The sequence below is a fragment of the Neodothiora populina genome (assembly GCF_041146345.1).
Source record: "Neodothiora populina strain CPC 39397 chromosome Unknown canker_contig_8, whole genome shotgun sequence".
Taxonomy (NCBI): Eukaryota; Fungi; Ascomycota; class Dothideomycetes; order Dothideales; family Dothioraceae; genus Neodothiora; species Neodothiora populina.
This window is the reverse complement of record NW_027191411.1, coordinates 630,742-655,823: the sequence shown is the minus strand read 5'-3', so window position 1 is coordinate 655,823 and position 25,082 is coordinate 630,742. Positions and strand designations below refer to the sequence as shown.

Here is a 25,082-nt window from a genome sequence, read left to right as displayed (position 1 = left end):
CTGCTACCGAAACTCCACCAAAGTTGTCGTCGCTCATCAAGCCATGTATCAAACGCACCATATGCTCGCGCGACCAAAAGAAAATGCCAACATTGCGCTCACTTCTTCTTGTTCTTGAGCGCCTTCTTGCCGGCGGCAAGCGCTCTCTGTCTCTCCTCCCTGGCGAGCTGCTCACCCTTGGCCTTGTTGTGCTCCTCGAGTTCCGCCTTTTCGGCAGCAGCACGTGCGGCGGCCTCTTCTCTCTTCTGTCTGACCAATTTCAGTCTCTCGAGGTCTGCTCTGGCCTGGTCTGTCTTTCCCTCTGCGTGAAGCTTCTCGTAGCGCTCCTTTGCCTGTTGCGCCTGAAGGGCTTCGCGCTCTCTCCTCGACAGCTTCGACACATCCTTGGTCTTTGCGGCCTTGGCTGGAGCGGCGGCAGCGGCAGCGGGTGCTGGTTCGGCGCCCTTGGCAGCCTGTTTAGCAGCCTTTGGGGTGTGGTTGGGGTTGGCGGGCATGTCAGCGTCAGCGTCAGACTCTGATTCTGACTCTGACTCTGACTCGGAATCGGTAGGCATATCGCCGACCTGAGGGGTGCCCTTCTTCTTCTTCATTGCGGCTTCCTTTCGTGCCTTGGCTGCTGCTCTTCTCTGCTCGCGCGTCATGTCGCTCTCCTGTACAGCAGGCTTTGCGGGTCCCTCGTCTTCGCTGGACTCCTCCTCGGATGACTCCTCCTCGGACGAGTCGTCAGATCCATCTTCGCGATCCGAGGCCCAAATGCTCTTCTCGATACCCTCGGCGTCGACCGGTCGCAAGTCTCTGCTAAAGTGCTTGCCGCCTAGACGAGGAAGGTTGTCAGTATGTAACAGTGCCAGCGATGAGGATTGATCTCGTTCTTACCTCCCCTCTTGACCTTGTTGAACTTGCCACCTCTTCCCCGTCCAGACATGTTTGCGGGTGATAAAATGCGGTGGATTGGAGAATTGATTAATGGGTGCGTGTTCGCGGGGTGGCTCCTGTGATTGTTGCTTGAATGTATAGAGAGAGATCAAACAGTCACCGCTTCGATAGTCAATGTACAGTAGTCAGGCGAAGAAGGAAGGCACTTATACTTGTAGACTTGTACTGTACAATATACTGTGCAGTTACGAGAATTGTGAAAATCACTACTAATTCTAGCTTGCAGATTGGCTGATGACTCTTTGCCCCGCTGACCACACACAGTGAAACCTACCTTACCGTACTGGTAAGGCAGAAAGCCCACCATGATTTGCACCGATTTTGCATCGATTCTGCACCTGGCTTTTGGTCCAATAATTACTGCATTGACATTTGTTTGGGCCGCTGCACACACAGCATGATGCCAAGTCCCTGCTTGGGAGGCACGTGCCCATCTGGCAAATTCACCTTTTCTTCGCCCTCGACTCATCCGCTCTCTTTCTCTCCTTCGAAAACGAAACCCTTCCTATTCACTCCATCTGCCAGATTTCTACAATGCATGCTGGAGGGGAAATGGAAGGTGAGACCGACGCACTCTCCCCGTCTGCTTACCCCCGGACCTTCTTGACTTTTTGTGGAGGTTTGGTAAATATTTTTTGACGGTACACACTTTTTTCTCCCTCTTGTGATTCTGGATTTCCTCTAAATAATTTTCAATCTTGGATTGGACGATTCAGCGCGGAGGCTCTGGGATATAGCCACTTTGCGCTTTTCTGCCCTCAATGACATACAGCACAGGTTGCTGGCCGTTCGCACTACATGGGATCGATATGTTTCATGGATGTGCATCAACGCGCTACTTGCGCACTCGATACACCTTGTGCCAATGCTGTTTTCTGCTCCGGGTTTTTCCAGAACTTGGCCTGCGAGATTCACGACCTGGAGAGCTTTTCTATGCTGCTTTCATAAAGTCTCAAATTTTCATGTCAATTCTCATTCGAAGCTCGCTATTCTCTTCTCGTGATTCGTGAGATCCAATCATCTGTGTACTTACAATCTGAAAAAACCAGGGGGTTTCATTCATTCACAACTTGCAACACCTCCTCCAGGCTCTTCACAATTGCTGTAGGCTGGCCCACGTCCCCTGCGACGAGTTCATCTTGCCACCCGTTCCCTGCCCTATCGACCCAGAGTGCTTTCATCCCCACTGTCCTTGCACCAACGACATCGAACGGATTCCCGGAGATGAGCCACATAGACCCCATATCCGTGTCCGGGTTCTTGCCCACCTTTCGGGCAAGATGGTAGTAAACCTCGGGATCAGGTTTGAAGCACTTGATCTCCTCGACGACCACGATATCCTTGAACACAGAAGCATACGGTGAAAGATCAGGCGACTTGTTCACAGAAGAGGAGACCATATCGTGTGTACCATTGCTGAACACAACAGCATGAAGGCCGGAGGCTTTCGATATGGCCGTCAAGGCTGGTGCGACGTCCGGAAAGATGGACAGCGAATTGTACGCTTCCATGAGTTCGTCGATGGCTTTCTGGTCAAGCGACACGGCGGACTCGGCGAGAGCATGTCGCAGTGACCGCAGTGTTATCTTACTGAAGTCTTCATATTGTTCTGATGAAGGTAAAGTAAAGAGGATCAGTATAATGTCATGGTTACATATTTCTTTCCGAGGTCTGCGCATACTCATGCTATTGGATCGCCATGTATACTCTAGCTGATATTTGCGCCATGTCGCTGCTATAGTGGTTGCTTTATCCTGACCGAAGTGGCCTGCTAGTTTCTTTGCAATGGACTCAGTCGAAAGCAATGTGCCATAAGCATCGAAAGCCAGGACTGTGTCGAGACGACTCATTGTTTCTGTGACTTCGTGGCTGTGAGCTTCAGTGAGGTGTGCGTTGCAATCGGTGAATATTAACAATAATGACACATGTATGAAGAACAATCAACGTAGGTAACTTTACCCCTTCCCGATAACACAATGCGACGTCGAAGGTTACCACTACTCACAAGGCTGACACTTACCTACATTATGACAACACAGATGATGTCTGCGGAGGTTTTTGATTTGTGATTCGTGATTACCAGGTGATGCAATCCGTAAAGCTTGACCTTGGGGAACCTCGGGAGATCGACATGGCGTTCTCCGCAGATCTACCTAAGTTTAGAGGAACGACATTTGCCACGCTGAATCTAATGCTTTTGATATTAATCGCTTGTTACATCGTCGTCTGTTCCAAACTCGAATCTAGTTACCCTTGCAGATTGTCCTTGGTTGCTTGTGCGCCCGTGCCGCTGTTCTGATGATACCGGACGGCGAGGCACTCAATTACGAAACCTTCAGAGATTGTGTTTCTGGATTCTTCATCGCAAGGTTATCACCGTCGGCAGATGCTCCCAAACGCAGACGAGAGGGCAAAGGGCGCAAAAATGAAATCAAGCCGGCGGTGAGAGAAGCCATAAAGGATAGCAATAGTGATTCCGCAGAGCTGGGTGAAACAATCGAGGTGAGTAATTTACTGTCATCGTGCGGATAATATCTGACACACAGACAGCATCTGTCCGGCGAGATCTTTACAGCATTGCCAGCTGAACTCCGACAACTTACGTACAGTCATATCCAGAACAATGCTGTTTTAGCCGACAAGTATAGTCTGCCATTGGACTCACAGGTGTACGAAGAGACCACGCGAACGCTGCCGCTTTCCGTGGAGGATTCACTCGCTTCGTATGGTATGTTATCTGAACCCTCGGACCTGCAACGTTTGTTGGAGCCTGTCTTCTCGGCATATATTGGCAGTACCACTTCTGCCCCACCGGAATTTGCACCAAGTGAGCGAGCGCACGAGTGTGAGATATGTGAACGTGAGCACTTGCCACTTACTTACCATCACCTCATCCCCAGAGCTGCTCACGCCAAAGCTGTCAAGCGGGGTTGGCATGCGAGTTGGGAGCTAAACAAGGTTGCTTGGTTGTGCCGACCATGCCACAGTTTTGTGCATCGAATCGCGAGCAACGAAGACTTGGCCAAGGATTGGTATAGTGTAGATCTTTTAATCTCCCGGGAGGACGTGCAGAAGTGGGCAACATGGGTATCTCGAATAAGATGGAAGAAATCCTGAGATTCCCATGACCGTTGACCGCTTTTGTCGCAATGTCGGTGCGCGCGAGGTCTCCATCAACCTAATCTAGCTTATGATAGATCACAGCCAAACGAGGTACTTCAGCTCGGTCAGCCCCTTGACTAAGTCAATAGAGGCTTTATGTATAGGCCTTTCCTTCGAGAAGGCGTGAGATCCAGTGTATTTGGCGCTCACATTGTTTTAAAAGCCGCACATGGAAGTACCCGCGCTGTTGCCGGACTAGCCATACCGCTTAAAGCGATATGCGAGGTAAGGTTTTATTTCTCGCGAGCTTGTATTTGCTAGTGGCCTATCAAGATGCAGTATTGGTCGGAGTTGGGATTCATAACGTCAACGGTGCTGACATGTGCCAGATATGCAGGAGCGAGTAGTAAGTCACTTGGACAAATTGACTCATCTAGGATTCTGTCTCTATGTGCTACTGCCAGAACTGACTTAGCAATTATCATACCCCTGTAAGGCAATGCAGCTATGAGCAGATCTTGGAAGCCGCTATCCTCTTTTCGCGAGTCGCGCTTCTCGACATCCAGCTTATGTGTGCTTTGGCATTGGTGCAGATAGATTTGTCACAATTGTTGGAGGTTACTGCTATGATTAATTAGCAGTTCGCCTGGATTCACCAAGGCCATATAGCTTCAGACCCTCGAATCCGGCTCCGGTGGAGTCGTGAGGGGTGATGGTCATTTGTAGCGAACAAATAACGCCGTGGAGGAGAAGCGTAGTGCCATTGAATCGGAATCTGGACCGGTAGGGAGGGTTCGCGAGCACCCGCTAGACACAGCGCTAATTGGACACATGGCAAGGTTGTTTGGGTGTGAAGTCCTGACCACCGTAGCATACAGTAGCGCAACCCGCCAGGTGGTGTAGGCTCGGCAATAGACTCTGGAAGAGAGCTAGCTACCTTAGCCGGCAATCTGTGCTCGACGAGTAGAGTACAGTCCTCTCATACAGTAGGACTGTACCTTATCTGAGACCCTGAGAAGGATTCCTGAACATTGCTAAGGGTTGAAAAATGGTATCGGAGCCCTAAAACATCTCGGCAACCGCTTTCCAAACGATGTCAAAGACTAGCTATAACGGTCCGTCTGGAGGAACGCATACTGTCAAGGGTCTCGTGGGTCGCAATTACCCTCCGCCGAGTAAACCCCTCGAAGCTCTATGCTTTTAGTTGTGGTCTCGGTCATCCCGTACTCCGAAATGAATACGGGGAAGGATGGCTCAGCCATGGTAGTTTGGTGGAGAAGTGCCTAAAAACTAAGAGCCGAAGTCGGTGAGGGATGTTTGGTTGCGCAAGAATGCTTGCAGGCACTGTAAATCAGATAGATTAAGAGGCACCGATGCCTTTTCTTTCTCGACCAGCTTTTTCTTCCAAATACGCCTATCACTACCAATGCAACTTTCGCGATAGGAAGCATCGTTTGTCGATCAACGTCCAGAAGCAGCAAGTGGTAGATCTGGAGCAGATCTGGACTGCCTTTCGGGGACGAGCTTACCGACCGAAGAACCTCAAAGGACACAGACGGCACGGGCGTGTGGGACGGCGTACAGTGAACCAACCCGCAAGCCACGAAGCCTCGCTCTCCCTGTTGGTGCAATAACCTATTGAAGTCTTGGTACATTATCATCAGACGGAAGAAAAAAAAATACAAGCGGTACATATCATCGGAGAGTCCTGCATCTTGGACACGTCTCTCATCACTTTCCGTTCAACCCACTGAAGTGTTCGCCATACCACTTGTCCGGGATCGACAATTGTGGAAGTGGAAAATCATTATCTTTGAGCTTACCCCACCCATCAGCCATCACATCAGCGCAGCAGCGAGGACCCGTCCCCTCGGTCGCCAAAACCTCAAGTCAGGCGCAGCCGTCACGCCCCTGCTTCGCTTCGTCATCCCCATTGTTCTTCTGACTTCCTTCCTGGTTTCGACCACTACTGGCGCATACCTTCCTTATTCTCGACATCTTCTCGGCAGACTTCTGCCACTTCGTTTTGATTTTGATTATTTTTCCCCTGCTTCATCCAGCACTTAGTTAAAGCTTGCGAAAATGTCGTATTATCCAGGTCAACAATGTAAGGCAATACAGTGCAACCGCCGATATCGTCCGATACATTCTCTGACAAGTCGCCCAGATCAAGGCTACGGCGCTCAGCCGCCGCAACAGCAGCAGCAGCAGTATCCCCAGCAGTATCCTCCTCCACAACCTCAGTATGGGTATGTCAAACGAGTCTTTCTTTGTATTCCTGACTTTGAAGGCGCAGAGGCTGATGTCACACCTTTCCATGTGCAGGCAACAACCACAGTACGGTTATTCGCCTTCGCTGCAGCCACAGTACGGCTATGGTCAGCCACCACCACAATCACAGTATGGTGGCTATCAGCAGACACCACCGCCTCAGCAGCATTACCCCCCTCCACAACATGCTCAACCCCACTCTAATATGCGTATGTATATCCACTGCTTCTGCCTCCCACCCCTTGCACCTGTGACAATGTCGCTTACTGTCTGTGACAGCTATTCCGACCGGACAAAATATCTACAACAATGGCGGCTATGTACAAGGGGCACCTCCACCACCTCCCTCACAAACCCAATCCTTCGGACACGGAGCCCCGAGCGACTACACGTTTCAATACTCCAATTGTACCGGACGCAGGAAGGCTCTCGTTGTGGGCATCAACTACTTCGGTCAGAAGGGGCAGCTCAGAGGATGTATCAACGATGCGAAGAACATGTCGGCATACCTGAATGAATACTTTGGCTACAAGCGAGAGGACATGGTCATTCTCACGGATGATCAGCAAAATCCAATGAGTCAACCCACCAAGGCCAATATTCTGCGAGCTATGCATTGGCTAGTGAAAGACGCCCACCCCAATGACTCGCTTTTCTTCCACTATTCCGGCCACGGCGGTCAGACGCCTGATTTGGACGGCGACGAAGAGGACGGATACGATGAAGTCATATATCCTGTCGATTTTCGACAAGTCGGTCACATCGTCGATGACGAGATGCACGCCATCATGGTCAAGCCGCTACAACCGGGTGTCCGTCTGACTGCCATCTTTGACTCTTGTCACTCTGGATCTGCTCTCGACCTACCATACATCTACTCCACGCAGGGTGTCCTCAAAGAACCCAATCTGGCCAAGGAAGCTGGTCAAGGACTTCTTGGCATTGTCTCGAGTTACGCACGCGGTGACCTTGGCGGCGTTGCCAGCACAGCTATGGGCTTATTTAAGAAAGCCACGAGCGGTAATTCGGCATACGAGAGGAACATACGCACCAAGACCAGTCCTGCAGATGTTATCATGTGGAGTGGTAGCAAGGACGATCAGACATCTGCGGATGCCCAGATTGGCGGTGGCGCAACTGGAGCCATGTCCTGGGCATTCATCACTGCATTGAAAAAGAACCCTCAACAGAGCTATGTGCAATTGCTCAACAGCATCCGTGAGGAGCTAGAGGGAAAATACTCGCAGAAGCCGCAGCTCAGCTGCAGTCACCCTTTGAGTAAGCAGTCGCAACCACCCCAAACTAACCATATACTTGGATCGAACAGCTTTGTTGACTCGCCGAACAGACACAAACCTGCTGTATGTTATGTAACGTGACGTTTATGCATTTCGTTCTTGCTTTGCTTGATTCCTATCGTTTCTACCAATAGATATGGAAAGATATTTCACCCATTCTGGATATGACGGACTCTACCCCCAAAAAGTACAAAACACAGCGAAAAGGGAATTGCATGACACATTGATTATGACTTCAATTATTGTTTTTGCTCCTCCGGTTCACTAGGAACACGCGTGGAAATGATGGACAGCGCTATGTTTGGCTACCTGCCCTTTCTCTGCAAGGATTGTCTTGCTTGTATGGGCATGTTCAGTCCCAAGTTCGGGGTTTGTTGTTATCGCAAGGCGTTCCGGTGTTTTTGTTGTTGGTTTTTGGATCAGCACTCCTCAGAGAGTTCTGCAGTAGAGGAAGTCGCGAGGCAGCACTTCGTGAGCTTAGGCCAATACATGGGACGGGATTGTGGGAAAAAAAGATGTCATCAGATAAGCTAACCAGCTTTATTTTGAGTCGAGATCAAACAGACAATGCATTCTTGTTCTTATGATTAGGACTGATCTTCGAGCGTCGTGCGCCATGTATTTTTTCTTCTTTGCACGACTTAAATGCCGCAGATGGTACTGTACGCTCCGAGTGATGAATTATCAGGTGGGCTGGCTGCTCTTACCAATTTCACAAGCTCTCTAGCTAGAAGTGAGATCATGCCTCAAAAAATCTGAAGGAGACACACGACCAACCAGTACCGCACAGACACACATCACTTTTACAAAGAATTGATGATCATCGTCTATCCCGATCTAATTGCGTATCTTTTTTTCTTCTCTTCTACAAAACAGGGAGTTCTTTTCTTTACACATTGTCGATCTGACCCTCTACCTCTTTTCCTCTCCTTCCCTCGACGTTATAGGGGACAAAAGAAGGGTGAGGCGGAGGGGGATCAGACGGGTGAACTAAAGCGATGCTGTCGCCGCTCATCGTCTGGGCATACCTCTGCCTCTTCCGCGTAGCGCTCTCTGAGCGGCGCCCGGAGGAAGACCTCTTTGCGGGCCTTGCGGTGCTTGGGACTCTTGGTTTTCTGAAAAGTGAAGAATGTCAGTTTTGCGGGACTTGAGTAGATATGAGAGAAATGGCAGAGAAGGACTTACTGATGGTCTCGTCAACGCTCAAGATCAAGCACGAGGCCTCGGTGGCGGCCATGAGAGCGTTGATCTTGACGAGAGAAGGTTCCCACACAAAGGCGGCCATGTTGTCTCTGACGCCTTCGTTGTCGAAGTCGACGCCGGCCCAGATGTTGCCCTTGCGGTGCTCGACACGCAGTCTGTTCAGGATGTCGGTGGCGTCGAAGCCGGCGTTGTCGCACAGCTGGCGGGGGATGACTTCGAGGGCTTTGGCGAAGGCCTTGATGACGCCCTGTTGCTTGTGCGGGATCTTGGTGTCGGCGTATGTGTGCAGGTATTTGGAGATTTCCATCTCGCAGGCACCGCCTCCGGCGACGATGTTTTGGTTCTTGATTGCGCGCTTGACGATCATGATGGCGTCGTGGAGAGAGCGCTCGACTTCGGCGATGAACTGTTCGGCTCCTCCGCGGAGGACGAGTGTGCACGTCTTTGCTGCCGGGCAGCCCTCGAAGAAGTTGAAACGCTCGCCACCGATTTGGCGCTCTTCGAATGTGGCGCAGGTACCCAGATGAGTCTCTTGGATGTCGGAGCAAGTGGACTGGATGGAGGCGCCAGTGGCTTTGCACACACGGTCGAGGTCGTCTGAGGCTACGCGGCCGGCGCAGAAGATGTCACGGTCTGCGAAGTATCTAACAGTCTGGTCAGCAGATGCATGGGCTTCGTTGACGAAACGGCAGAACGCACTGGGTCGCAAGATCACCAATGGGCAGCTTGCTCAGAACAACCTTGGCGCCCGTCTTGTAGAGAGCCTCCATCTTGTTGTAGATAATCTGCCACTCGGCGTCGACGACGGCCTGGTACTCGGAAACCTGCTCGACACGGACTTCGGCGTTGTCCTTTTCGGCCTTGAGCTCCAGCTCGACGTTGAGGCAGACAATCTTGGGGTCCTTGAAGAATTTGGGTTGTTGCTCGAATCCGGCGTATGAGAAGGTCTTCTTGAATGCGACACCGTTGACGAAGAGGGAGTCCTCTAGCGAACCGCCAGTGATTTTCTTGACTCCGATGAGTCTGTTGTTGAGATCGTCTTGGTCCAGGGAGAGGACTGCGTCGACAACCACTGTGATTGACTTTGTGTTAGCCAAGTTGTCCCGCCTTGTTCATATTCTCCCATTTGACATACTGTTGGTGAAGAAGTCGGCGTTTCTGTGGATGAGCTTGCTGCTCATCGAAGTGGCGGCGAGCTTCTTGAGCGTTTCCCTCTGGTTGTTGTCCTGGGTGTTGACGGCAATCTCCTTGACCTTGTTCACGGCCATGCTGCTCGCTCTCCGCAGAGCCTTGATGATGGTCTGACTGCTGACTCCCTGCTCGACGTGCTCCTTGACCTCCTTGAGGATCTCTCCAGCGAGGACGACGACAGATGTGGTGCCGTCACCCACTTCGGCGTCTTGTGAGCGTGCGATGTCTGTGAGGATGCGTGCGGCGGGGTGGACGATGTCGAGGAGCTGCGGTTTGTTCTAGTCAGCCCAAGCTTACTCCTGACTTCCTGACGTCTTGTCCCTCTTCCCTCCTCTTGTTTCATTCCTCGACTATCCAGTCATCAAAAGGCGGATAGGGGGAATGCCTGCGAACCTTCATGACGGTGGCGCCATCGTTGGTGATTGTCGTCTTTCCATTCTCATCTACCAGCAGCAAGTCTCCTCCGTATGGGCCAAGCGTCGACTTGACGGTATCTTGCACGGCCAGACATGCGTTGATATTTGAGACTATTTGTCCACGACCCTGCGACTGATCGGTGCCTGTTTGGAGGAGGTGTGTCAGTGACTTTGCTCCTTCTGTTCTCTGTTCGTAATCAGGACTGACCCTCTCTCAGCACCACGATTGTTGGCGTTTGTCCGCCGAAAGACATGTTGGAGGAGATTTGTGGAACGAAAAGTCGTCAGAAGGCTACAATTATACAGTCTCTTCTTTTCAAAGCACAGAGTTGATGTCGATGCAATAACAATCTGTCCTGTGTTCTTCCTCTTCTTGTCCCTCAACTTTTCTTGGAGACAAACGCGCCGCCCGCTGTGAAGCTCTCGCTGGTGGCCTGTGCGCCCTGTTCGCCGATGTGGCAGTCGCTCACTCCCGTCTCGTCTTTGGCTCCTATGGTTTCGCAATTCATTCACATTTGCAAAATGTGGTATAGAGTAAGATAGAGGCCCAGCTGCCGAGGCCTCTTGCTATTTCAATATATGCTGGGTCTGTTCAGATCTGCAGGTTTTACTTGGCTTGATGTCGTAGAGCGCACCACAAAATCACAGTGGCATGCGGCTTACGTCGAGTGATCAGAAACCTTGTCCCGAATCCCCTTTGACATGGCACAGTTGATACAACGTTCGACTACTGTCCCTGCGTAAGGTATTCGTCCAATCACTCGCCCAGGAATAACTTGATACTCATCCTCACTCAAATCACCAATCCGGTATCAATCCATTCATGATCCTCGCATCGTGCTTCAACACAGCCCTTGCGCCATCGGCTCCAATCACCGGCAACCTCTCTATGCCCTCCTTCTTGAGCTTCTGCGGCACGTTTTTCGGATCCAGCAGCCCTGCCTGCACCAGGACCGACGCCTGATCCCAGTATACATGCTCACTGACCAGTTTCCCGCCCTTGATGCAAACGATACTGACCAGCGTAATCTCAATCTGCCGATTCGTCGGTGGGATCCCGGGCAGCAGCCAGTCGATTTCTTGCTTGTGCTTGAATGACAGGTTCATCTCGTCCACTACTCGGTCTACCCCCACCGTTCGTGATAGTAGTCGCGCATTCAGCATTGCTGGGCTCGGGTGGAAGTATTCGGCGTAGAATGTCTCGAGATCCTCGGCTCCGATTGCGCCTGTCAAGGTCGGTGTGTGGAAGAGTTGTGCGTGTCTGTCCATCATTCCGACTGCCTTTTGCGCATTGGCTTTCGTCGTGTCTGGTTTTGTCATCAGCGTTCAGTGCCTTTTCCTCTTGCTCGTGTGCTCAGATGTTCAAAGTGTTGGCTCACGATCAAGATGCTCGTCTCGTATCCTCTCAATGTCCACCTTCATTCCAAACGCGCGTCTCACAACGTCCAGACTCCGGCTCCACGCCAGCCCTGTCGCCACAGGATTGTACTCGTCCAGATCATGTTCCGCGAACCCAGACTCGACGCCCTCGTACTTGTACGACGGAACACTCAGTTTCATCTCTCCTCCGAGCCCCATTCCGGGTTCCACTCTCTTTCGCACTGTCTTCCTCTTGCCCTGTATGCCCAACACCTCCGAAGTGCGATTCACTCCAATCTCGTTGCCGACGAGATGGATCAGGACGGACATTTGCATGGGATACGTCGTGCGAGGCGGATCCGGTATCGACGAGGGGTAGTAGGCGATTAAGGCGCAGAGGCGCGGCACGGCTTTGATGTGCGCTTCTAGACAGGCTGCGGCCGCGTCGCCGAATGCTGTTCGTTGTTTCTTCTCGTCAGCCCGCCATCTTCCTTTCACTTGCACTCCAACCACCCCTTAACAAAGGCAAGAAAGAGACAGAAACAGGGGATCTTGAATGTGTGATATATACCTACGATAGCATAATGCTCACTGATGCCCACGACCTGATCCGCGACCGCATGCAGCCGCCTCGTGTACTCGGCGCCGCCGTTGCCCAGCGGCACATACGTGACCACGAACCCCTCGTCTCTCCAGTCTTGTAGCGTGACGTCGTCAAAGTCGTCGGTCTCGGCCGTCAGCATGATGTAGGGCGTTTTTTGAACCGCGAGGTGCTTCAGGAAGGGCTCGTTGACGGGCGTGAAGGTCGCCATTTTGTTTTTTGCTGTTGCTTCTTTCGGTCTTTCGATGGAGTTCGCTTTTCTCTGCTTCTCTACTTTCCTAGTCGGAGATCTGGACGACGGGTGTGAATTGTACGTCAAATCTGGCGCAGATGAACAGAAGAGCTTTGATGCAACGGACAAGCACAATGGTGTATAAGCGAGAAGACTCGGAGACCTGGAGTGGTATAGAGCAAGGCAGAGGTAGAGAAGACGGCGAGGTGGGGTTAAAGTTGCTCGGATTGGCGACTGTGCCTTGTTTTGCGCCAGAGTCTCTCGCTCTCGGAGGATTGCTTCTGATTCTATCTGTGGTCGGGATTTGTTTGGCTTATTCCCTTCCCCTTTTACTTACTTCTTGCTGCTGCTACGGAGATGCTCATTGTATATTCTTACTTCTTATACCTCTTCTGTATGCTCGAGGATGCGAGATATTTGGTGGATTACCTTACTGTCTATACCACCAGGTCGGCTATCTGCTATCGTGACAATCGACGTCATACTGTAAGTTCTCATTTCCCCCCCCCCGCGAATGGTCCGTGCCCACCTGTTCCCGGCGCGGTGGAGCTGCCCTGTCGAGTCTACGAACCGGATATACAATGTTGCGGGAGATCACGAAATTTGTATTGTATCCCCTTCCGAACAATATAGGTATACAGTACAAAGGCCATTAACCCTGACGGAACTCGAGCCAATTGTCCTAGTCACAGTAATGTGAAGTTCGCAATAAACAAAAAGGCGCCGTGGGGCGTCGTCGTCGTCGTCGTCTTCTTCTCCTATTCGTTCGGGAAACCAGCCCGAAGATTGTCGTATTTGCTGTGAGGATATTCGAGGACGTTGGGCGTCGTGTCCATGTGTCTGCCTTCGTAGCCGCCTAGTCCATGGACCGTCTGTACAGGGAAATAACAAATGTTAGCGAATCATACACTCTAAATGTCCATTGAAACAGGGCGAGTGCGGCCAATGAGACGTACCAGATTGATAAGACTGTCATCTCCAGTCTTGTCTCCGCTGCTTTCCCACCACATGGCGCCGCCTAGCTGCCTCTTCTTGATATACTCTACTTTGGCTGCGGCATTGGCGGGTGTATCGTATGTGACCATGGTCCTATTTGCAGCATCGTAGCACCACGACGCCAGTGCTTCGTTGTCGTAGTGTTCCGTCGCGCCGGGTCGCGGAAGGACCTGTGCAAGTGAGACATGGTCAGCCAGCTGTTCGAGTTTGATCATCGTCTTCGTGTGTGATTGTTGAGTAAAACAGCCAGTCAGATTAGATCAAGTATCTTTTTTAGAGTCACCGACCCAGTGGCTGCGAGTCTTGGTCTCCTTGGTGTAGCGAATCGCCACAAGACGTAGAAACCACAGAAGTTCGAAAACAGCGGGCTTCATATCATCCGAGCGAAGCGCCGAAGGCACAGAAGAACCGAGGCCACTTGTCATCCGATTTGTTAGATTGGATAGGGTCTCAGGTCTTTTCAGTATCATCAAAGGTCCGGGTGCAGTGCCATGTGCGAGACAGATGTGGGAATGGGGGAGCATTGAACCTACCTTGTAATCCCAGCAGCCAGGCTCCCAGCTGCCCTCACCACCCACCCCGGAGAACGAAGTTCCCGGCCCGTCCGTGTTGGCAAACATCCTACCGTACAACGGCATGCCGAGGACTAACTTTTGTGGAGCAATGCCGGCGGTGTGGATATAATGTCTCATGGCGGCCTCAGCACTGAAGCTGGTACTGGCTGGATTGTGGTGTGAAGGCAGAATGTTTGCTTGATGTCCAGCCTTGGAGTCCCATGACCCAGCAAAATCGTATGCCATCATATTCCAGAAATCCAGATACTGGTCCATCTCGCGTAAACGCATACGGTTGTAGTTTTCAGGCCCGCAAGGTGATGCAACCGTCAAGAGGAAATGCGGCCTCTGTGGCAGAGAGTGAGAGTAGGCGTTCAGCTCCTCGCGCACAGCTTTCAGTAACAACACGTAATGCTCTGCTTCGGCTTCGTTCTTTGGATACTCCCAATCAACGTCAAGGCCATCAAGTCCGAGATCTTTGAGCAGACAGACTGCACTCTCTGCAAACTGACGTCGTCCGGCCTCGGTGGACGCAGGGGCAGCAAAGTTGGACGAGTAGGTCCAACCGCCGATGCTGAGTAGCACTTTCATGGCTCTGTTGCGCTTTTTGAGGAGGAAAAGCTGCTTGAAGCAGCCATAAACATTGGTTCCGACGTCGTTCCACGAGTCCGACGGATAATGCTTCTCGATATCGGACCAGGTATCAGACAGATACACTTCACCCGACTCTGGACGGACATTGGCAAATGCATAGAGGATATGGGTCAGTTTGTTTGCTGGGAGATCCTGTGGTTGATGGTTCCGTCCGTATATTGCCTTTAGTACAGATTAACAAACAGCACATGCAAAGCAATCCAACTTGAAGCACCCATACCCAATTGACAAAATATGCCACAGACCTGTAATCAGCACCATGATGTTTCATGTCGCCATGGTGACCGTGGTGACCAGCTGGAGGGAACTGATGATGAAACATGCTCTCTTTCGAGTCAAGGATATACGTCGGGCTGTCTTGAAAGGAAACTGGAATGATAAAGAGGATTAAGATAAAGATACTTAGCACAGTAATATGGTACGGCTTGACGAGACTCATATATGTATTCCTTGTTGCAGGCAAAAGACCGGAATTGTATACGCGTGTGGCAGTGGTAGTTTACTACACAGCCACGTATTGCATGCCTCGAGTCTGTGCAAGAAGAATGTGGCCGTACCAGATGGCTATACTATGTCGAGCAGTGACACTGTGGCGCGTTGCTGCTCTCTCGACTGCTGGGCGGAGGAGCTCGACAGAGGATCGACTTACATCAGTCGACCGAACCCTGCTGTGCAAGTTTTTCCATTTACAATAACTTGATTGCGGGCAGATTGTGATATCTGGAAGTCGTCTATTTTTGAAGCCGTGAAGTGGTCCAAGTGCCACCATCCACTCCGAAAGTAAACCGAATAATTATGCTGTGTCGGATGGGGACTCGAATTCTGAACCTCCTTTCTTGGCGCTTGCTCATGTAATGCCAACTTAGACATCTCGGTCATGCTCTTATCCGGTGATTGCACCTTTTCACTATTGTAGTCTTTGACTGCGATTTGCTCTGATCTTCAAGATTCATTGGATAATAATGACCCTTTGATTGCACCCGCTTGGTAGTCAGTAAGAGATTACCGCCCCCGCTGACGATCTTCAATCTATATCAGAACAAACACGATAGGTAAAACGCCTGTTAAAGAATATGTTTCTCGCGAAGCAAAAAGACTCCCTGTTTCCTTTGGCGAGCTCTGCATTCTCTTATCTGGTGGTCTACCACCAACAGATTGCTCAAGATCCCTCGAGAGTACAAATCACCTCATGAGCTGCTTGCTGATTTTTTTCATCTCTCTTTCTTGTACTTATCCGAGTGTTGTCTCACTGCACGCCCATTGAACCCGATACAATGGATAGCCCTATGCAGAACAAAGGCACAGATGAAGACCCTGGTCTACAGACTGACGTGGACATGTTGATACTTGATCGTTTGTTATACTCAGCAATTACCAATGTCCTAGAATGTCATCAGAGCCAGCTCAGGGGCACTTTATCTGATGCTGAAACCACAAAAAATGCTGAATTAGCTATCAATTCGGTGGACTGTAAGTTTCCCTCATACCATGGACCTCTGCCGGTCCTAGTACAACTCCGTAGTTATGGAAATTCATAAGACATCTTACAATTTCGTCCAGCATTCTTGGAGATATTCAAAAGCAAGTACTCATTGGAAGATGTCTCACGGATTGTTCAATTTCGACTGGATTTGCTGCGGTTCTCCATCATGTTCTGCCACCGGCTAATACCGACCTCGACAACGCCATCATTGGATAATATTCGGCAACTAAGGTCTATGTACCGAATGCGCGCTCAGGGATGGCAGAAGCTCAGAGCGCAAAAGCAGCCAGATACGAATGGAATCTCCTACGGCATTCAGCTGCCATTCACCCAATCTCAAGTGCAATACTTTCGTGCACAGGTTTTGGAGCATCTTACCAAGGACAGCGCAAGCGAAGAATTTTACGGCTCCGCAACTTGTTTATCCCTTATGGACCTGCTGCCATCTTTCATGTATCTATCCGCAGCCAGAGCTCAACTGAATGCTGATTTTGGAATCACCCAGCACTGGATGAACCTGGCCGGGGAGTTCATGCTGTTAAGTGTTCTGGAAAACTACATGTGTTTCAGAGCGAGCGACCCAGAACTCGTGAATGAAGCTTTCGCTTGGGGATTCCTCCCTGGCTCTGATAGGCACCAATCGGAACACCTTGGTGGCAAATTGGACGAGCCGATGGAAATTGATTGCGAAGTCGAAGGGGACCGGCGATGGGACGGCGAGGCAGTAGTAAACCAGATGTTCGCAGCAGACCTCGCAGATGAAGACGTTGTTGATTTTGGTCAAGACCCTCCCACGACCACAGCTGAGACCGAGATCGAAGATTGGGAGGAAATACGCAATCAATACATGAGCCGAGTAAGTCTACACGCATGGCCTGATCCTCAGACAACTATACGAGGGATATACTAAAATGACAGTTCAAGCTACGACATGGACCGCACGTGTCCACAGCCGATCACTTCACCCGAGTAGCAGCTGATTTCTCGATGGTGACTTTCGAGGAAAGAATCGCATCTTACCTGGCTGCGCTCTCGCAATCAATAGAGCCGCCGGTTCTGGTGCAATTGGAGCGAGGACAGCTCGCAGGACTGTCGGTGGAAGAGACCCAAGACTTCAAGCGAAGGGTTGGTCTCGAAGCATGACGAAGGGTGCCCTTATCACGTGCGCCTTCGATAAATGGTCTTCGTGAATGATACAACAGGATGCTGTTCATCAGAACAGGCAGGATATAGAAACAGCTCACGCGATAGCTGGATGGTCACGGACAGTTCCAAAGCCTTGACGGCAGCGACACAGCCGCCAGGAGTCATTTACATACTGATACCCGGAAACGTACTATGGTGGTAATTGATTTCTTTACATACATGTAATATAATATACATTCGACTCAGGTCAGTCTACATTTTGAGTCGATCACCGCAGCTATCTTTGCGGATCTTGAAGCCGCGGCTCATGCCGATGAGCAGTATTTGTAAAGGAAGCGGATGCATTTCGCCAAGTGCATATCATCTCTACATGTCGCGTTCCCATGGCTCGATTATGTAGCGATACCTACTGTAGAAGCAGCGGACTGCTGATATCAGACCAGACAACCCGCCAAGGATCAACTCTTGGTTTCTCGCTTTGCCTGGCTCTGTACAAGTACAACCAGGCATATCTTTCCCCTTTCGGACGTCCGACAGAGTCCGACCGCCGAGTCTTCCCTATCGTCGGATGACCTTGGCTGTTATACATGCCATGAATATATGAACACGTCCATACGAGTTCGTGGTTGTCGATCTCAAGAACGTCTCTGCGCATCGCGAAGTTCCAGACTGGGATCTCGATGACGGAGGCGGACGGCGGAGGGTCTCGAGATGGTTTGACGATCCTCCTTCCCTTGAGGTCTGTACATCTTTTCTTGCGGAAGGAGCGGCTGGGGAAGGGGTTTTCTATGCGGCTCGGTGTTTGAGTTCGGATGGATTACTCGGGTTTTCGACTTATCGTTCTCGATAGGATAGCCCTCCTAGTCTCGGTACTGGTGGTCCCCGCTCAGTATGCGACGAGCTGCTGATGATCGTGGCTGCTTCATGCAGCTAGATTTCGATCGCGTTGTAATTGCTGGATTGAGCACATGGCTCGCTTCCTTGCGCGGCTCATCTGCCGCTCTTGCCGCCGCGGAACTGGCCTTTGAGTTCGTCGAGGAAGTTCGTCATGAAACCCGGCTGCTGTGCTGTCGTACTGTCAGCTATGACTCTTCTCGTCAGTCACTGTTGTCTTACAGGCATGATCGGCCTCGTCGAATCTTTGTGTTTGCGAGCGGGGTTGTGATCGCCGAGCTTGCTGCTGCTGCTGCTGCTGCTGTGGTCGTCGCGGCGGAGTGTGCGAACGAAGTCCACCATTAGACGTATCGGCAGCGTTGCCCTTCCCACCTCTGAGCGCCTGGTCCTTGATCTCGTCCACAAAGTGACCCAGGAATCCCCTGCCGGCAGGACTGTCGAGTTTGGTGCCTCCCGTCTCTTCCGGTGGCAATCCGTGTCGTAGACGATGGACGTTCTTGTGCGCTTTGCCGATGGCGCGGTGAAATGCGGGACTTTCGAGGAGTTTCTTGACGAGGAACGCCTCTACCAGGGCCATCCAGGGTGCTCCTCTCATGGTGGCGAGTGGTTGGGTAGATTATGGCCGATGGAGCTGAGATTGTTGTGTCCGGGGTGTTTGTCTCGGCGTGAGTGACGCTGAGAGCGGATGCGATTGAGCAAGGTGGTTGAAGTGGTGGCGATTCTTGCTTTGGCTGAATCAGGTATAGGCGGTATGTTGCATGAGTGAGAGCCTGCTAAGAAAACTACCTGAATCAGGCGTGCCTGATGGATTATGATATGTCGACGAGGTCGGACCCTTAGATTACTTACAACAAGTCGCTTCTGATTTGCCGCGGCGTTGGGAAGGATTTACGGCAAGCCCTAGGATCGAGGGGCAATTCGATTAAGCAAGCAATTAAGCAATTAAGCAATGAAATGCGTGGTAACCAAGGTACTGTACTGTTAATCCTGCGCTGTATCCTGCTGTAAGGGCACTCACTAATGCCAACCTTTGCCTTTACTAAGGTAGCATATTAGACTGTTACGCAGGTAGTGTGCTGCGAGTGTCCCTCCATGTTCTAGACCCCGTACTCGTGCCCCACTATGATTTTACAGTAGTACAGTACACTTGGGTTCAGAGCCTTCCATTATATCATCGCTATTGCTTTGCTCTTGTGTTTTTTGAAAGATCAAGGGAGCGCACATCCCTGTTTTATTGTGTGCGGATCACTCTGACCTTCTGGACTCGAGGTCATTCATTAGGTAGGGTACCTTAGCTAATCAGTCAGCCACACACACCTCTGCGATCAACACCTGCGGATGGTCGTCCCGCATGCAACCATCTTGTCGCATCACGGGCGCCTCCCTTTTTTCTACTCCTTCTGTCCCAACTATCCCTTGTTTATCCCTGTTTGTAGGGTAGACCACTTCAGATATTTGCGCCAATAGTTTGCCCAACGTCCACTTTACATCGTAGCCAAGTGTCAGAAATACAATAAAACAGACGTATACGAATCGGCGCTCGCAGCATTGCTATCGCCACCGCAGTCGGGCCCCCCTTCTCTCCTTCTCGTACTCTTCTCCCCCCTTTCTTCTTCGCCCCTCCCTCGTCCCGTTGAACCCTCTACTTATCAGGCACGGCTTGGACTGGGCATCAACATATCACGTAGCGCTATCCTCCTTGCTTGCCTGCTTGCCTGTTCGTGCCCAACCTATCTCGCGACAGAAATCAGTACCTGAAAAGACACCAAACGAGGCGAAGACCCCCAACCTTCAGGCATGCACACGAACACGAACCCGAACACCACAGCGCCCAAAACCCCCAAGAGGGAGTCGCAGCCCACCGTGGATCGCAAAATCACTTCGAAGCTCAAGTCTCCCGCGAAGACTCTGTGGCGCAAACAACCCTTTTCACCCTACCGGTCAGCGAGAAACAACATCGGAAACGCTTCTTCTTCAGCAGACAACTCAATGGCGGGGGAGGCCATGGATGGCGATGAGGGGCAGCAGCAGCAGGCATATCCCCCTTCTCTTCCTGCCTTCCTGCGGCAATCGCGATCAGGCATGTAAATACCAAACCCAAGCACCTTTCCCAAAAGGGGCGCACTTTCCCAAGAATCAATCGAACACCTAGGCTTATTCGTGACTCTCCTTTTCTTTGCGCTCAACAGACATTGCGACCAAATTTGTAGATCTCGAATGGCAGCAGCGCCATCGCCTAGCCAGCAGTCTACAAAAGCCCTCTGCCGCCAGCGCCGCTTCTTCTTCCTCTCCCACAACTGCAACAGACAACACAGCAACAGACCGATCATCTCTCTCCGCCCGCTTCGCTCGCCTGCCCTCAAGCGAAGAGATCGCGCAGCGCAACCGGTACGTGAACGTCGAACCCTACGCCTCGAATCGCATCCGTCTGCGCGTCGCGCCAGGCGTGAGCGACTACATCAACGCATCGCCAATCGCGCTGGGCAACAGGAGATACATCGCGACGCAAGGGCCGAAAGAATGCAGCACGAGTCACTTCTACCGCATGCTAGCCTCTGAAACAACGAGTCCCGCCGTCATCGTCATGTTGACGCAGACCCACGAGGCCGGCCGCGAGAAGTGTTTTCAGTATTTCCCCTCGAGCGCGGAGAAGCCGCTAAATCTGTCTGCCGATCCGGGTGTCAAGGACGATCTCTTTCAGGGGACTGTGACGCTGGTGTCGAGCGAGGAGGATGCGGCGACGAGGAGCACGATACGGAAACTGCTCGTCAGAGTCCGGGGCGCTACGGCAGTACAACAAGACGACCATGAGAACGGACGATATCACAGCAACGGCGCACAGCAGCAGCAGCAGCAAGGACAAGAGCAAACGCCAGCGACCACGGGGGAGCAAAACAACTGGCAAGAATTGGAAGTATACCACTGTCTATTCACCGGCTGGCCCGACTTCTCCGTGCCAGGAGGCGAAAACAGAGACGCCATGCTCGAGCTCATAACACTATCCGCGCGCCTGAACGCATCGGTCTCGAGCCCGCCGCCATCATCCTCCTTCCATCAGCAGGACGCCGTAGCGGGCGCGGCGGCGGCGGCGCAACATGGTCCCCTCCCTGAACCGGCCCCTAACATGAACCCCAGAATCGTCCATTGCTCGGCCGGCGTGGGACGATCGGGCACATTCATCGCGCTGGACTATCTCTTTGGCCAGCTGGAGGTCGGTGCCTTGGACCAGGTCGCGGAGGATGCGGATCCCATTGTCGAGACGGTCGACGTGCTGAGGCAGCAGCGCATGATGATGGTGCAGAGTGATGGCCAGTTCGCTTTCTTGTACGACGTCTTGAGAGACGCGTGGATGAAGAGGTGGCGGAGCATGCAGGCAGGTCTTGCTTGATGCCGGATTCTGTTTTTTTCCTTCGATACCCCGCAGGCTGGTCATGCTTTTTCGTTTCTCTTCTTGTTCCTCAGGAACTCAAGTCACCTCGCTATCTTCTTTCTCCAAGGTTGACATTACACTCTTCAATAGACGCAACACGCATTATGAAAGATCCCATAGGATGTGTATGAATTGTACATGACTTGGATGCTATTCGAGGACATATATGCCCCTAACTCCTGTTTTTCGCGGCTCCTCCAAAAGAGAGTACCATCATTTCGGGCGGCCGATGTCTATGCTCGTCCTCGCCAAGTCGTGCCTTCTCGACAACCTCCCACGGATATCCTTGTGATCAAAAGCAGATCGACCGTGTTCAACGCCTACCAGCGCCTAACTGTAACACAAACATTATGAGAGACCATGTCTATAATGATGAAAGCAAATGAAAAAAAGAAGCGATTACGCGAAACGTGGACAAAAGCACGACATGTGACGTGGAAAGAAAGAATGTAGAACGGATCAGAGCAGAGACCCGTTGTCAACGCAGGTCAAGGTTGAACTTCTTGAAGCGTCCACCCATCGTCCTGCAACTCGGGCACTGTGTGATGCGGCCACGGTTGTGTTCGCCGATGAGTGTTTCGACACATCCTGCACACAAGCCACAGATGCATTCTGGACAGGCGTAGCTGTCACGCAGAACACTGAGTCGTCGGCAGCCGGCGCAATAGATCTGGACTGGATTGGAGAACATAGGCGACGAATCTGACGCGTTGGACGGCATGATGTGGAAATTGGTCCCCGATTGCGTCGAGTCTGTCAGAGAAGGAGGTGCTTCGTTCTCGACTGATGGGAAAGGATGCATGTCCAATGGATTCGGTGCATCCTCTGCTGGCGGTGGAGTGAGAGTTTGCTGCAAAGGTGAGGCGGTATATGATTGAAATTGTGAGCCTAAGGCAAATGGAGGGAGCGAAGTACGTGATTGCACAGGTGGTGAACGGTAAGGTGATACGGGTATCTGTAGGAGTCTGTCAGTTCGCGGCTCGGGTCATGCTTCTCCAGATGTCGTGACTCACGGGTGTCAAGTCTCTGCTGTCCTCTTCAGTAGCCGAGGTGGCAGCATCAATTAGGTCTTCCCACCTCTTGCCATACATGTTGGGCTCAGCGGAAAGGGCCTTTCGCTCATGACTGGTGTTCCTGAAGTGCCCCTTCGCTCTGTGCTTTTCATGTTTTGCTTTACGGGCGCTTTGGGACAGGGATGATTTACGGGGACGAGAGGGACGCGAGACAGAGCGTGGCACGGGAGGGAGCAGATCGTGTTGGATGGGCGGCGATTTGGTCATCGACGAGGGCAGCAGTCCAGGCGTGTCTTCTGGGGGATCCTGCTGGTACTGGGTGTCGAGGAATTGCTGGTCAGGGCCCAGGGTGGGATCTACGAAGTGAGCTCTCTTTGCATCGGGGATGTGATCGACAAAGAAGTTCTGATACATATTCTTAGCAATCATGGCACTTGTGCCCAGGGACATGCCTACTTGGTCATTTTCCCACGCCCCATCAGGCCCGTCGGGGCGAGCGTAATGCAGTGACGCGAGAGCGGCAGCGGCGTTCGCAGCCGGCAGGAGTGAGCCCCTTCGATACTCATCGGGAAAAGACGCAATGCCATCTGGAAAGAAGCCGTCTGTCTGAACTGGGCCTGAGCCTTGTCCAAATGAGTTGGCAGGGAATTCAAAGTCGATGAAGCTGGATTCATGAAACAGACCTGCTGGATCCGAGACGGCATATTGGTCTTCGGAAGCCAGTTGTCGCGGCTGTCGAGGAGCAGACGTCGGAGACCAGGCATCTAATCTTGGCGCGCGCTCATGTGGTGGCGAATTGACCATCAACTCGAAGCTTTCCTTTGTTGCGGGAAGCTTGGGGATATAGTATTCGGGGTGAGCACGTCTGATGTGCTCCTGCATGGAGCGAAAGCGCTTCTCCTATTGGGCACTCGGTGTCAATGCCATGTCCCCGTGATATAGTGATGTGAGGAGTCAACAACGGCAGCAGCAGCATAAGCATCAGCATCAGTAGCGTCGGCAACATCAGCATCAGCAGGAGCATCAGCATGAGCGGCAGCCGCAGTAGTGATGATGACAAAAAGGGGACAAGGCAGGCAGGCAGGCAGGCAGGCAGGCAGGCAGCGACGGATATAGAGCAGACGATACCCCTAAACATTTCTTACGACAATTTGAGCCATCGGCGCTCTTGATAGGACACACAACCTCATTGTCCGGGTCCAAAGGAGCAGAAACGACACTCGCTTTGGGAGGCATGACCTTTGTGGTCGTGTCAACACCCTGGGGTTGTATTTGGACGGAGTGGCACAAGGACACGGGAGCTGCTGAACTGAGCTCCTCGCAAAGCTGCTGGTAGCTGTAGCTGTAGCTCTCAGATAGCTCTCAGGTAGCTCAAGTACCGTAGCTCTACGAAGCTGGATGGCAAAAAGAATGATGCTAAGCCACGCAAGGAAGGCAGAGCTTTTGGATCGGCAACTAGTTCGGATGGACTTCAAGGGGCTGGAGTGACGCGAAGCTCTAATTGAGCTCGCTTAAGCCTTTTCAGCACTCGCTGAAGCTCCAGATGATATATGTGCAATGGAAGCATCTATCGAGGGGCGTGGCGGGGCTTGTGAAGTGAGATTGGAGGTCGTGAGAGGTCGGGCAGTCGTGATCAGCCCAAAGCAAAGCCGGGCGCCCCCTCCCTCAAGGATTGCGCGAGGAAGGTACCCACCCACATAGCCGACGTTCTGCCTTTCTCTCTCTTTCTCACTCTTTTCTCTCTCTCCGCGGCAGGCCCGATGACGTTTCACCGCTCTATCGACTTTTTCCGCGCTAACTCACTTCTTGGCCGAAAAGGTCATTCCATTTGCATGTGATTGTTCTTCACATGCTCTGGGACGTGCAGGCACTGACTGATTCTGTAAATAAAGGTGTACCATCTTGGTGTACCTCAAGAGTACTTTGAATCTAGCAACAATTTATTGATCCACCTCAAGTCAGACACCCAAAGTGCTTTCGCCAGTAGTCGTTTCAGCAATAGTGATTATTGAATCGGTCAACCACTCGTGCCAAGGTAGAAGGTACTCTCGATTCAACAAGGTAAGGTAGATTAGGTAAGGTAGTGCTGTGATTGCGGATGACTCTACACGTGTGACACTGTACAGAGCAAGTAATTTCATACTGCCAGATCCTTGCCTCCGCGCTAGGACTACAAGTTCTCCAAGACCATTCGCGAACGGCATTGGATAACCGCAGACTCCGACACACTACCTACTGTACAATACTAGAGCAATATGCATTGCACTATCCCAACACATTGACAAATCGTTGAAATACATGTC

At 51.7% G+C, this 25,082-nt stretch overlaps 11 protein-coding genes across 13 annotated transcripts; 4 read left to right on the top strand and 7 right to left on the bottom strand.

Annotated features, from left to right (window-relative positions):
* Positions 1–98: 98 nt before the first annotated feature.
* Positions 99–925, bottom strand: AAFC00_006696 (uncharacterized protein; the record flags this gene model as incomplete). Its single annotated transcript, XM_069346687.1, has 2 exons — positions 99–814; positions 877–925. The coding sequence occupies 2 exons, from the start codon at positions 923–925 to the stop codon at positions 99–101; spliced, it is 765 nt and encodes a 254-aa protein (XP_069199565.1).
* Positions 926–1,991: 1,066 nt separating this feature from the next.
* On the bottom strand, positions 1,992–2,786 carry AAFC00_006695 (uncharacterized protein; the record flags this gene model as incomplete). Its single annotated transcript, XM_069346686.1, has 2 exons — positions 1,992–2,545; positions 2,618–2,786. 2 exons carry the CDS (start codon positions 2,784–2,786, stop codon positions 1,992–1,994), a joined length of 723 nt encoding a protein of 240 aa, XP_069199564.1.
* A 448-nt stretch (positions 2,787–3,234) lies between these two features.
* Positions 3,235–4,053, top strand: AAFC00_006694 (uncharacterized protein; the record flags this gene model as incomplete). Its single annotated transcript, XM_069348365.1, has 2 exons — positions 3,235–3,438; positions 3,487–4,053. The coding sequence occupies 2 exons, from the start codon at positions 3,235–3,237 to the stop codon at positions 4,051–4,053; spliced, it is 771 nt and encodes a 256-aa protein (XP_069199563.1).
* Positions 4,054–6,120: 2,067 nt separating this feature from the next.
* On the top strand, positions 6,121–7,683 carry AAFC00_006693 (uncharacterized protein; the record flags this gene model as incomplete). Its single annotated transcript, XM_069346685.1, has 5 exons — positions 6,121–6,145; positions 6,206–6,287; positions 6,364–6,518; positions 6,589–7,587; positions 7,658–7,683. 5 exons carry the CDS (start codon positions 6,121–6,123, stop codon positions 7,681–7,683), a joined length of 1,287 nt encoding a protein of 428 aa, XP_069199562.1.
* A 935-nt stretch (positions 7,684–8,618) lies between these two features.
* Positions 8,619–10,671, bottom strand: AAFC00_006692 (uncharacterized protein; the record flags this gene model as incomplete). Its single annotated transcript, XM_069346684.1, has 6 exons — positions 8,619–8,722; positions 8,793–9,454; positions 9,510–9,882; positions 9,946–10,267; positions 10,395–10,561; positions 10,626–10,671. 6 exons carry the CDS (start codon positions 10,669–10,671, stop codon positions 8,619–8,621), a joined length of 1,674 nt encoding a protein of 557 aa, XP_069199561.1.
* A 544-nt stretch (positions 10,672–11,215) lies between these two features.
* Positions 11,216–12,588, bottom strand: AAFC00_006691 (uncharacterized protein; the record flags this gene model as incomplete). Its single annotated transcript, XM_069346683.1, has 3 exons — positions 11,216–11,724; positions 11,797–12,231; positions 12,348–12,588. The coding sequence occupies 3 exons, from the start codon at positions 12,586–12,588 to the stop codon at positions 11,216–11,218; spliced, it is 1,185 nt and encodes a 394-aa protein (XP_069199560.1).
* A 779-nt stretch (positions 12,589–13,367) lies between these two features.
* Positions 13,368–15,135, bottom strand: AAFC00_006690 (uncharacterized protein; the record flags this gene model as incomplete). Its single annotated transcript, XM_069346682.1, has 4 exons — positions 13,368–13,481; positions 13,566–13,775; positions 14,139–14,975; positions 15,034–15,135. The coding sequence occupies 4 exons, from the start codon at positions 15,133–15,135 to the stop codon at positions 13,368–13,370; spliced, it is 1,263 nt and encodes a 420-aa protein (XP_069199559.1).
* Positions 15,136–16,531: 1,396 nt separating this feature from the next.
* On the top strand, positions 16,532–17,439 carry AAFC00_006689 (uncharacterized protein; the record flags this gene model as incomplete). 2 transcript variants are annotated; one of them, XM_069347841.1, is made up of 2 exons in its annotated part: positions 16,532–17,152; positions 17,221–17,439. In XM_069347841.1, 2 exons carry the CDS (start codon positions 16,532–16,534, stop codon positions 17,437–17,439), a joined length of 840 nt encoding a protein of 279 aa, XP_069199558.1. The 2 variants fall into 2 exon arrangements, with proteins under 2 accessions (XP_069199558.1, XP_069199557.1); XM_069346681.1 differs by having other exon boundaries at positions 16,541–17,152.
* Positions 17,440–18,432: 993 nt separating this feature from the next.
* Positions 18,433–18,931, bottom strand: AAFC00_006688 (uncharacterized protein; the record flags this gene model as incomplete). Its single annotated transcript, XM_069346679.1, has 2 exons — positions 18,433–18,509; positions 18,559–18,931. 2 exons carry the CDS (start codon positions 18,929–18,931, stop codon positions 18,433–18,435), a joined length of 450 nt encoding a protein of 149 aa, XP_069199556.1.
* Positions 18,932–20,133: 1,202 nt separating this feature from the next.
* Positions 20,134–21,724, top strand: AAFC00_006687 (uncharacterized protein; the record flags this gene model as incomplete). The annotated part of the gene is made up of 2 exons (XM_069346678.1): positions 20,134–20,416; positions 20,526–21,724. The coding sequence occupies 2 exons, from the start codon at positions 20,134–20,136 to the stop codon at positions 21,722–21,724; spliced, it is 1,482 nt and encodes a 493-aa protein (XP_069199555.1).
* Positions 21,725–22,244: 520 nt separating this feature from the next.
* AAFC00_006686 (uncharacterized protein) lies at positions 22,245–24,015 on the bottom strand (the record flags this gene model as incomplete). 2 transcript variants are annotated; one of them, XM_069346676.1, is made up of 5 exons in its annotated part: positions 22,245–22,721; positions 22,780–23,184; positions 23,236–23,402; positions 23,463–23,679; positions 23,908–24,015. In XM_069346676.1, 5 exons carry the CDS (start codon positions 24,013–24,015, stop codon positions 22,245–22,247), a joined length of 1,374 nt encoding a protein of 457 aa, XP_069199553.1. The 2 variants fall into 2 exon arrangements, with proteins under 2 accessions (XP_069199553.1, XP_069199554.1); XM_069346677.1 differs by having other exon boundaries at positions 23,236–23,679.
* Positions 24,016–25,082: the final 1,067 nt, after the last annotated feature.